Below are 11,889 nucleotides of genomic sequence, written 5' to 3'. Positions count from 1 at the left end.
CCATTTCATGTTTCATATAGTCTTGTTTGATTTACAATTAATAATTTTGCACAATTGTTTGGTTGTAAAAGCTAGGCATGTTGCTGGCCAGTTAATGAAAAGTTTCAATTTTAGTTTCAATTGCATGGCCTATGTCTTTAGACGTTCATTTTTTTCATTAAGACTTGGGCTCATTTTGGGCCCAAGCCTGGAGGCACTCGCAATGAGATTTGGACATGTTTCGTCATTGTTGAATCCAAATCTTCCATTAATTGTTTGTGAGGACCCAAGCCCCTTTTAATTTAGTTTTTATCAAAATCCCAATTCCCTTGGTGTTTAACTAATTAGATTTCACCAATTAGATTGGAGGCCCCGGTATTAGTTGAATCATAGTTTATGGCCCTCAAAAGTTTAGTTTTAGCTTTTCCTTTAAAATTAGAATCGACGTGTGTCGTGCCAAATAAAATCTCAAAATGGATGGCCCTCATTTTTATTAATTTTAAATCCTTAGAAATCAAGGCGTGTCATTTAGTTGAATTTTCCATGGCCCTCGCAAATTCGAAAATGCGTAGTTGCTTTAGGCGTGTAACTTAATTTACTCTCTTAAACTCGGGTGTGCATTGACCGCGGGTGCATTTATGTGACGTGGTTCAAGACGTGTTTTAGATGACGTTGAATCTTTCCTAAAAGATAATTAAGTAAAAGCGGTTATAAAGTTAAAATTGAACCATAGGTTAAAACATGTATTAAAATTAGATAATATGCCAATTATAATAGTTTAAGCGACTGTGCTAGAACCATGGAATCCGGGGGTGCCTATCACCTTCTCTCGGGTTAACAGAATTCCTTATTTGGAATTTCTGGGTCGCAGACTTCAAAAGGAAAGTCGAAATTTCCTCGATATGGAATTTAAAATAAACTGGTGACTTGGAACACCAATTAAAATATTCCAAGTGGCAACTCTGATAAATAAAATAATCCCATTTCGAATAATATCACTTAAATTGAAAAAACTCCCTTGTATACCTCTCGGGTGTAAAAAAAGGAGGTATGACTGCTCTGGCGACTCTGCTGGGTAATCAAAACCCAAAACATCGGTTCAGGGTTCAAGAATTTGAGCTTAGAATAACTTTTATAATTGGCTTTTATTTATTTATCTGATTTTATTGCATGTTTGAGCCTAATGTGCTAAATGCCGCTTTTTACCACTTTGATATTATTTAAACTATATATAAACTGTTACAAAACTCTTCTCTTCTTATCTTCGGGGAAGTGCACGCTAGCATGACTCCTCTTTGTTAATGTCATACCTTGAAATAAGAAAGAGGCTCGGACAAGTTACAAAGCCGGATGGTCTTTTGGTTCCCGATACATAGGCCTCTCCTTGGCTCGAGTTGTCCGCTGGGTACACAAGTCTAGAATAATATACCCAGGTTTTTAGCTTAGAATAACTCAGCCTTATGCTAGATCCCTAGTAGGAACTTTTGTTTGCATCACATGCATTTGACTTTGGAGACACAACACAGGGGTTGGGTCTGTCTAGGATAGGTGTACCGGAAGTGAAAAGACCATCCTGGTGCATCCTACTTGCTGCTTGTGCATTCATTTGCTTCGGATTTGCATGTTGACCGACTTATCGAATAATAGGAGAAAATGTGGGGAAAAAGAAAGTCAATGTGAGGGCTAAGAGAGATAATTGCCTATTTTTGAAAAAACCAATGTCCAAAATAAGCCGAAACTCTGCCGAAATTTTTGAAAAGAAAAAAGAAGGAATTTAGTTTCAAAAGTTTCATGTCTTTTCTCTATTTTATTTTTGTCAAAACTGACCGAACTACGCAAGTTTGATTCTCACCGGATGTGAGATACACAAGCAACCCTCATCGGGTCCAACTCCATTTTGCAAAAAATAACCCAAAAAATGAATTGTTGTTTATTTTGTCTTAAATAAAATTAGGTAGTGTTGTTCTTGTCTAAATAGCCTAAAAGGTCCCCCAAAGGACGCCGGAAGGCCGTTTTTGCAAGAATAACCACCTACAGCCTTTTTTCAAACTTTTGATTACCGAGCAAGCACAACCCTAAAATCTTCCCCTTTCGAAGTGCTGAAGGGCCGTATTTGCAAAAGTAACTGTATTATTTAAATGTTTGCAAAATTGACCTCTTTTATAAAAAAATCGCTTTGTTTTAAATCAATCACCTTAATTTAAATGTGCAGAATGAGCACGAATCAAAATTTGCCAATAATAGTCATGACCAAGATTCCTTTAGAGTTGTATATGTGGTGGGAAAATTTAGGCAAATCAGGACAAGATAGGGTCAATCTCTACTTGGGAGGTCTCACCGGGTTATTGAAGATCAGGCCTAGAGGAGACATAATAAAGGCACTGGTTACATTTTGGGACCCAGCTCATAATGTGTTTCATTTCTCGAATTTTGAACTCACACCTACTTTGGAAGAAATAGCCGGATATATTGGGAGCACTAAAGCTCCTATGAGACACAAGTATTTGATTACTCCAAGAGTCGTCGTTGCACACAAGTGTCTAGATTTCCTAAAGATAAGCAGGGGGTCCATTACCCAGATTTGGCAGCTGGTTTTTCCACTCCGTAGTTTATATACCAGCAATACGGACACATAGGGGGGTTGAACAATCCCGAAAGCAAAATTTGTAGCAAAGGGAATCGCCTAAAATGGGAAGAACACAAGTGCTTTGCTTTTATGGTGGTATTTTTGGGTCTTCTAGTGTTTCCCAGGAAAGATGGGAATATCGATATATGGATAGCTGGGGTCGTCAGCACTTTGCTTACTCATGCCAAAAGCACCCTCGCACCCATGATAGTGTCTGAAATCTTCCGAGCTCTCACAGCCTGCAAAGCCGGAGGAGACTTTTTTAAAGGGTGCAATTTGTTGCTTCAAATGTGGATGATTGAACATCTATATCATCGTCCTCAATAAGTGAACTATGGTTCAGCAGGGAAAAGCTGTATAGAGGAGTTTTATACAAAGGTCGACAGTTTTAGCATGCCAGAAGGGGTCACAGAATGGATATCACATCTCCGCTCTGTCACTGCAAATCAAATAGAATGGACGTTCGGGTGGCTTCCTGTGGATGAAATCATATACATGCCAGCTATCGGGCCTCACTTCCTTTTGATGGGTCTCAGAAGTATCCAGACTTATGCCCCATACCGGGTTTTGAGACAGTTAGAGAGATGTCAAATAGTGACCAAGGATGAAGACCTTAGCTGCCATATGGTCGAGATCCGTCCTGATGGATAGTTTCATGAAAAAGTAGTTCGCCAGATTTGGAATGAATGCCAATATCTAACAGCAAATACCCGAGTGCGTGATTTATCCCGAGGTAAAGTCTCACCCAGTTACCTCGCTTGGTACAAAAGATAAGTTGAGTTTGGAAGGATAGCGAAAAGACCCCACATCCAGGAATTTGTTGAAGCATCACAGAACAGTGGGAGTGGTTGGCAAAAGAAAATGAATATCGGGCCGCCATAAGCAGGTTAGAAGGACAGATTAGAGACCTCAAGTTTACTAGTGATGTGCAAGCCGCTGCAGATGAGGGTGAGAAGAAAAAACTAGCCCAAGAAAATGAAATTCTCCGGTTCCAGATCAAAAGGATGAAGATAGCTGCGAGGAATCCGGAAAGAAGCCAAGCAGATGAAAAACTCATTAATGGCCTTAGGAACAAATATGTGAGTATGGAAATGATCTAGAAAAATCTGAAAGCAGTTTGGCAAGAGTTAGAGGACAATTGGTCAATAATGCAGAAGGGCGGCACAATTTGTGCAACAAATGAAAAGAAAATATGATGGGACAATCACCAATCTGAAGAGAAATCTAACCACCCTTGAAAATGAGGCGGACAAACAGGCTAGGAATTTTAAAGCCGATAGGGAACATTGTTATGCTTTGATGGCTCAGATGGAAGAGGATATGAAACAGTTGCAGGATCAAAGCCATCATGACGCTCAAGTGTTAGAAGCCCGGAATCAGCAAATCGGGGGCTTACTTCAGGAAAAGGGTATTGTCCGAGAGAGGGTTAGACCCATTGCCGACTACATCGTCATCAAATGTCAAGCATGTAAGGACATGACTCGAACCACTTTATTCGCTGCAGTAATGACATTTGTCCGCCAGATATGAGTGATTTGGAGTGGCTTCAAGGGGATCTCGCACGTAGGCCCGTGGCGAGACCGAATGATGTCCCACGGGTCCCAGGAGTTGAAGCATTGATGTATTCATGATTTTTCCTTTATCGAGTCTGTATTCCAGTTGTTAGTTTAAAGTGTATTTCGAGTCTGTTTGTAGTTTTTAAATTCCAAGAAAATGAGTAGTTTGAAGTCTTTTGTAATAGAAAAAGTTTAGGATTTTTTATTAATGAAAATAGAAAATTTCCAAAAATCTTTTTCTGCATTTATTTTCTTGAACTACGTAATGATCTGATTCACGCGGCGTCGTGATACGTAGGCAATCCTCATCGGATCCGGTCATGATTTTTTGTAAATAACTCAAATAAGAGAGGGATGTGAAAGAAAGAACCGAAAGAAAAACCAAAAAAAGAAAGAAAAGAGAGCCAGAAAAAAAAAGAGCAAGGAAAGAGATGGAAGAAAAGAGCGGAAAATGAGAACAAAAGCACAAAAAGCCAAAGTGGAAAGAAAAGAAAATTGGGGAAAGTAAGCAAAGCCGGGATGAAACATGCAGTCGTTGCAAAACATGTAGAAACACATTTAATTGTAAGGTGGCTGGTTTTGTGGTAGTCTGACTTCGCATCCATACTTCACTAGGTCGAAAAGAAGCGTTGAAATGTCTTTAGAAATTCCTCTGCCAATAGTTCCTATTATGGATGATAGTCCGATCTCGGGCATCCCAAGTTCAGAATTGGCAGCTGCCGAGGAAAATAGATTTATGCGTCTCCGCATGATGGAAATGTGGGACGTCTGGGCAAACAGAAAAGAACCACCAAGTGCAATCCCTGGATTCCCCGAGCTTTTTCCTAGGGAAAGTGGGACCTCTAACACCCCTATAACTTATCCAAAAACCCCACTGGGATATCCTACCATTTCCGCCCACTATGCTGGAACACCTTCTGAGGCTCGCCCCCAGGTGTTAACTTCAGGTGCGGCTTCAAACATATTCACTGCGCCACCTTTTTCAGCTATGGCACAACCTACTCTACCTAGGCCTAGCTTCGATCCATCCTCTTTCACCTTTCAAGCACCATCTTTCCTAATGGAACCAACCCAGTTTACTACCAATGCCTACCGTCAGCCACCTCGGTACGAGTTTACCGCAGGGCAGGAAAAAACCACAAAAACCCCTGAACAAGAGGAAATTACTAGAAAGATGAGAAGCAAGGAGCAAAGTCTCAAAAATATACAAGGTCTGAGTGGGCAAAAGAGCGTATCTTACGCTGACATGTGCATGTTCCCACACGTACATCTACCCTTAGGTTTCAAAACCCCGAAGTTTGAAAAATATGATGGACATGGGGATCCCATTGCCCACCTAAAAAGATACTGCAACCAACTGCGGGGAGCGGGCAGAAAAGAAGAGCTGCTCATGGCTTACTTTGGAGAAAGTTTGGTCGGCGTTGCTTCGGAATGGTATATGGATCAGGATATATCCCGTTGGCATATCTGGGATGACCTGGCTCGGGATTTTGTCAGGCAATTTCAATACAACATTGACATTGCCCCTGATAGGAATTCATTATCAAATCTAAAGAAGAAGTCCTCGGAGAGCTTTCGAAAGTATGTTGTCAAATCGCACGAACAAGCAGCCAGAGTTAAACCTCCAATGGACGAAACAAAGATGGTCAGTGTCTTCCTTCAAGCCCAAGAGACTGACTATTACCAAAACATGATGTATGTGATTGGTTAGATATTTGCCAAAGCCATCAAAATCGGTGAAATGGTTGAAAATGGGTTAAAAATAGGATGAATTTTGAGTCAGCCTACTATAAGGGCCACCTCCCAAGCAATCCAAGGCGGATCTGGAGGAGAAGCAAATCGAAAGAAGAAGGAAGAAATGTCAATGGCAACTTCAAGTGCAAGAAAACCTCATTCACCCAGACCTCTTTTCTCTAAAACAACCCCACAACATTACTATCACTACCAAGATGTGGCTTATGCTCCTCAGCCATACACAGTGATGAATGCCCAACCCTACGTCAGGCCACAACAACAATTTAACCAGAACAGAGCTCCATTTCCCAGAAATCAACCTCCTTACCAAGCTCACTATAATCCCCGACCTCCACAAAACAACTTCCATGCCTGGGAGCCGCCAAGGAAAACAAACTTCACACCCATTGGTGAGTCCTATTCTAGCCTATTCCCAAAATTGGTCCAAATGGGTTTGTTGCAACTCGTACCCCCGAATAGGCAAAACCTAGAGTCACCCTCTTACCAACACGGCACCCGATGTGCCTATCATTCAGGGGTAAAAGGGCATGATACAGATAATTGCTGGACCTTGAAGAGGGCAGTGGAAGATCTAATAGAACAAAAGAGAATAGTTCTAAGGGACGAAGACGTTCCTAATGTAACCAACAATCCACTATCGGCTCACAACAACGGGCCGGTTATTGGGATGATTTGTGTAGACAAGGAGTTTGACCCAGCTCTAAAAGCCATCATTGCCATAGCAGATGTGGAAAAGAAGCCAAAAGCTGTCACGAAACAAGACAAGAGGGAGAAAAAGAGCAAAACCATCCTTCACAAGACGGAAAAGAAAGTGGAAGTTAAAACTGGGGCAGCGCCCTCCAAAGATGTCGTTCTCTATGTCCCTCGAGGCCGTAAGAAAGAACAGATGTCATTGAGTCCTCCTAGGAGGTTTGAGCTAAAAAAGGGATCTCAAATGCATGTACCCAAGGGGACCTACGTGATGCGGGGGCCAATATTACACCAAGGCTGAATGAGCCCGTGGTTATTGTCCGCGCACCACAAAGGCCTATGACAGATCCCACCGTTGTGCCATAGGACTATAACAAATCAGTAGTAACTTACAAAGGCAAAAAGATCTCAGGAGAAATTAAGGAAAATAACCCGGATGAGAAGTACCTCAATCTGGAGAAAGTGAATTATGCCACGAAGAAGCGCTTCCCACCTAAGAAGCCAGTGAGTGCTGAAGAAGTAGAGGCATTCTTCTAGAAAATGAAAATGGCAGACTACAAGATAATTGACCAACTTCGAAAGTCTCCTGCTCAAGTCTCTCTGTTGTCTCTGCTAATGAACTCAACTGAACATCAAAAAGTGTTGATTAAAACTCTCAACGAAGCATATGTACCCATTGAAACCACTGCAGAACAGTTAGAGAGGATGGCAGAAAGGTTCTTTGCAATCAATCAAATCTCGTTCAGCAAGAATGATTTTCCCCCGGAAGGGGCCGCACACAACAAAGCTCTTCACCTGACAGTTAAATGCGAAGGGTACTATGTGAAAAGGGTCATGCTAGATGGTGGTTCAGGGGTAGATATTTTCCCACTCTCAACTCAACAACTTATGGAAATCGGTACTGGGAGAATCCGACCCAACAACGTCTGTGTGCGTGCCTTTGACTGCATAAAGAGAGATACAATAGGCGAGATTGATCTGATCCTGACTATTGGCCTGGTGTACTTCGAGGTGACCTTTCAGGTCTTGGACATGGATACCTCCTATAATTTCCTCTTAGGAAGGTCGTGGATTCACGTAGCGGGGGCTGTGCCTTCTACTCTCCACCAGATGGTGAAATTCGAACATGAAAATCAGGAGATCGTAGTTCACGGGGAAGATGAGCAATCGATTTATCGAGACCCATCAGCTCCTTGTCTTGAAGCTAGAGAAGGAAGTGAACATATAGTCTATCAAGCTTTCGAGATTGTGGTTGCGGACTAATGTGAAGAAGGAGACCCTTGACCTCAACCCTTTCTCTCAAATGCATTGATTATGGTTGCAAAAGAAATGATCAGACATGGTTACAAACCCGGAAAGGGCTCAGGAAGTCCTTGCAAGGAATCGCCAAACCTATCACTCTGTCTGCTAGTGAGAAGTTCTTTGGGTTAGGTTTCCAACCCACATCAGCTGATGGAAAATGGGCGGATGAAAGAAAGAACAACGGTTTGGTCAAGCCTTAGCCGATACCGCATCTTTATAGGACATTTGTCAAGCCTAAGTACGATGAGGAAGAGGAAGATGAAGCCTTTACGGCTGAGGAAATTGAAGAAATCTGTGGGGCTATGAGACAAATGTTGTATGAAGCACACATGGTCCAACCAGGGGAAGGCTCAAGCACTACTGAGGTGCTATACATGGGACCTGATGCCAAATTGCAAAATTGGAAGGCTACTCCATTCCCAATCAGGCGAAAATCCCGGTAGTCCAGTCCTGCCACTTTTCCTACATCACGAGTTATTCTAGGGTGTAACTCGGATGTTTTCTTTAGTTTCCTGTCTTTAATTTCCAATGTAAACCATGTTATCTTCAAATTCAATGAAATGAAATCAATATTTCATCGTTCATCTCTCTACTCTTTCTGATTGTTGTTATTTTTCTCTTATATTTTTCTTCTTTCAGTTCTAATAATGCGACTTTAAATAACATGACATGCTTACGGACTTCATGCCCAGATTCAAACACGTTGTCTAACTGTGAAATAATGAACCAAGAACCGGAATACGATGAAGAAGAGGCTTTTAGGGAAATAAACCGAGAATTGGAACAATTTGAGAATAAACCTAAGCCGAACTTAAATGTACTAAGCCGGTTAATTTGGGTGGTTCTGAAGAAGTCAAGGAAACCAAGATAAGCATTCACGTATATGAGAAAACCCGGGACGCATTAATCCAACTCTTGTTTGAGTTCAAAAATGTGTTTGCTTGGTCATACGATGACATGCCAGGACTGAGTGTCGATTTGGTGGTTCACAAGTTGCCAACTTACCCCGATTATCCCCCTGTCCAGCAAAAGCAAAGAAAGTTTAAAACTGATATCAGTGACAAGATTAAAGAAGAGGCCACAAAACAGTTGAAAACGGGGGTTATCCGAGTAGTTCGGTACACCACATGGTTAGCCAATGTAGTTTCAGTGCCAAAGAAAGACTGGAAAACCTGAGTGTGCATGGATTACAGAGATCTTAACAAAGCAAGTCCTAAGGATAATTTCCCTTTGTCGAACATCCACATCCTTGTTGATAATTGCGCCAAATATGAGATACAGTCCTTCGTGGATTGTTACGCAGGATATCACCAGGTATTGATGGATGAAGAAGATGCAGAAAAAATAGCTTTCACCACCCCTGGGGCACATACTATTACAGGGTCATGCCTTTTGGTCTGAAGAACGCCGGGGCAACCTACATGAGGGCCATGAATGCCATCTTTCATGACATGATGCACCAAGAGATAGAGGTGTATATGGAAGACGTGATCATCAAGTCCAAGACCCAGGATGACCATGTTCGGGACTTGAGAAAATTCTTTGAGCGGCTACGCAAATATGATTTGAAGCTTAATCCAGCCAAATGTGCATTCGGGGTCCCATCTAGCAAACTTTTGGGATTCATAGTCAGCCGGAGGGGCATTGAGTTAGATCCAACAAAGATAAAGTCTATACGGGATTTGCCTCCTCCAAGAACCAAGAAAGATGTCATGAGCTTGCTGGGAAGATTGAACTACATCAGCAGATTCATTGCCCAGTTGGCGTCTACATGTGAACACATCTTCAAGCTGCCAAAGAAAGATGCAATGATTAAATGGATAGACTAGTGTCAAGAATCTTTTGACAAAATCAAAGAATACTTGTCGAACCCGCCAGTCTTGTTCCCACCCGAACCGGGAAGGCCTCAGTTCTTATATTTGACATTCTTGGAAAATTCTTTTGGATGTGTCCTCGGGCAACATGATGTGACCGGAAAGAGAGAACATGTCATTTACTATCTGAGCAAGAAGTTTACCAGTTATGAATCCAAGTACACTTTATTGGAAAGAACTTGTTGCGCCTTAACTTGGGTCGCTCAGAAGCTGAGGCATTATCTGCAAGCCCACACCACTTACCTCATAACCAGGTTGGATCCTTTAAAATACATATTCCATAAGCCAATGCCCACTGGGAGGTTAGCAAAGTGGCAGATCTTGCTCACTGAATTTGACATAGTCTACGTCACTGGCACAACAATGAAAGCCCAGGCATTAGCAGATCACTTGGCCGAAAACCCAGTTGATGATGAATACCAACCTTTGAGCACCTACTTTCCGGATGAAGAGGTAAATTCGGTAGAGGAAATATCCGAAGACACCAGTGCTTGGAAAATGTTCTTTGACGGAGCGGTAAACGCAAAAGGTGTTGGAATTGGGGCAATTTTGATCTCACCCACTGGTCAGCATTATCCAGCCACAGCCCGACTTCGGTTTTTCTGCACAAACAACAATGCCGAGTATGAAGCCTGCATTATAGGTATGAACATGGCAATTGACCAAGATGTCAAAGAATTGTTAATCATGGGATATTCGGATCTGATTATCCGATAAGCTCAAGGAGTATGGGAGACCCGAGATGTCAAACTGATTCCTTACAGGCAACATGTGGAAGATCTTAGCAAGCGGTTCAAGTCAATAGAGTTCAGGTATATCCCCCGTTGTCACAATGAACTAGCTGATGCGCTTGCCATTTTAGCTTCGATGTTGTCGTACCTAGGCAATGCTCACATTGATCCCTTGGAAATCCAAATCCAGGAAAGGCACGGGTACTGCAATACGGTTGAGGTAGAACTAGATATTCAGCCATGGTATCATGACATCAAAAGATTTCTAAAAACTAAAGAATACCCGAGCAAGCCAGTGGAGACCAAAAGAGAACCATTAGACGACACACGAGTGGTTTCTTCCTGAGTGGTGATGTCTTGTACAAAAAGACTCTGGATCTTAACTTGTTAAGATGTGTTGACGCCAAAGAGGCCGGACGAATCATGTATGAAGTGCACGCAAGAGTTACGGACCCCACATGAACGGGTATTTTTTGGCAAAGAAAATCCTTTGAGCGAGTTATTATTGGATGACTATGGAAAAATACTGCTACAGTTTCATACGGAAATGTCATCAATGCCAGGTGCATGGTGATTTGATTCATGCACCGCCTACAGAACTACATTATATGTCAGCACCTTGGCCATTTGTTTCCTGGGGCATGGACGTCATTGGGCCGATTGAGCCGAAAGCTTCAAATGGACATAGATTCATATTGGTCGCTATCGACTACTTTACAAAATGGGTGGAAGCAATTACTCTCAAGTCTGTCACCAAGAAAGTTATAGTAGACTTTGTGCATTCCAACCTCATCTACCGTTTTGGTATCCCTGCAACTATCATTACAGATAATTTTGGAAATTTGAATAGTCATTTGATGAGGGAGATATGCGAACAATTTAAGATAACACATCGGAACTCTACTCCTTATTGTCCTAAAGCCAATGGTGTCGTCGAAGCAGCAAACAAGAACATCAAAAAGATTTTGAGAAAGATGGTTCAAAGTTCTAGGCAGTGGCATGAAAAGTTGCCTTTTGCATTGTTGGGTATCGCACTACTGTGCGCACATCGGTCGGAGCAACCCCGTACCTTTTGGTTTACGGCACTGAAGCCGTAATACCCACGGAAGTTGAAATCCCTTCCCTTCGGATCATTGTTGAAGCTAAAATTGAAGACAACAAGTGGGTCAAAACCCGTCTGGAACTGTTGACCCTGATCGATGAAAAGCGAATGACCGCGGTATACCATAGGCAGTTGTACCAACAAAAGATGTCTTGTTCCTACAACAAGAAAGTGCGACCTAGAAACTTTGAAATGGGGCAACTCGTTTTAAGGCGTATCCTTCCCTATCATCAGGAAGCAAAAGGAAAATTTTCTCCTAACTGGAAAGGCCCAT

At 42.1% G+C, this 11,889-nt stretch overlaps 1 protein-coding gene across 1 annotated transcript; it reads left to right on the top strand.

Annotated features, from left to right (window-relative positions):
- The first annotated feature begins 4,795 nt into the window (after positions 1-4,795).
- Positions 4,796-5,872, top strand: LOC138875563 (uncharacterized). The gene has a single exon (XM_070154400.1). It carries the CDS (start codon positions 4,796-4,798, stop codon positions 5,870-5,872), a length of 1,077 nt encoding a protein of 358 aa, XP_070010501.1.
- The last annotated feature ends 6,017 nt before the right edge of the window (positions 5,873-11,889 follow it).

This window comes from Nicotiana sylvestris, chromosome 8 (assembly GCF_000393655.2).
Source record: "Nicotiana sylvestris chromosome 8, ASM39365v2, whole genome shotgun sequence".
NCBI lineage: Eukaryota > Viridiplantae > Streptophyta > Magnoliopsida > Solanales > Solanaceae > Nicotiana > Nicotiana sylvestris.
The sequence above is the reverse complement of the archived record's forward strand: the minus strand, read 5'-3'. Positions and strand labels throughout refer to the sequence as shown.

What these genes read in the sequence shown, in the direction of transcription:
- LOC138875563 (XM_070154400.1), top strand. Translation starts at nt 4,796, where the DNA reads ATGTCTTTAGAAATTCCTCTGCCAATAGTTCCTATTATGGATGATAGT.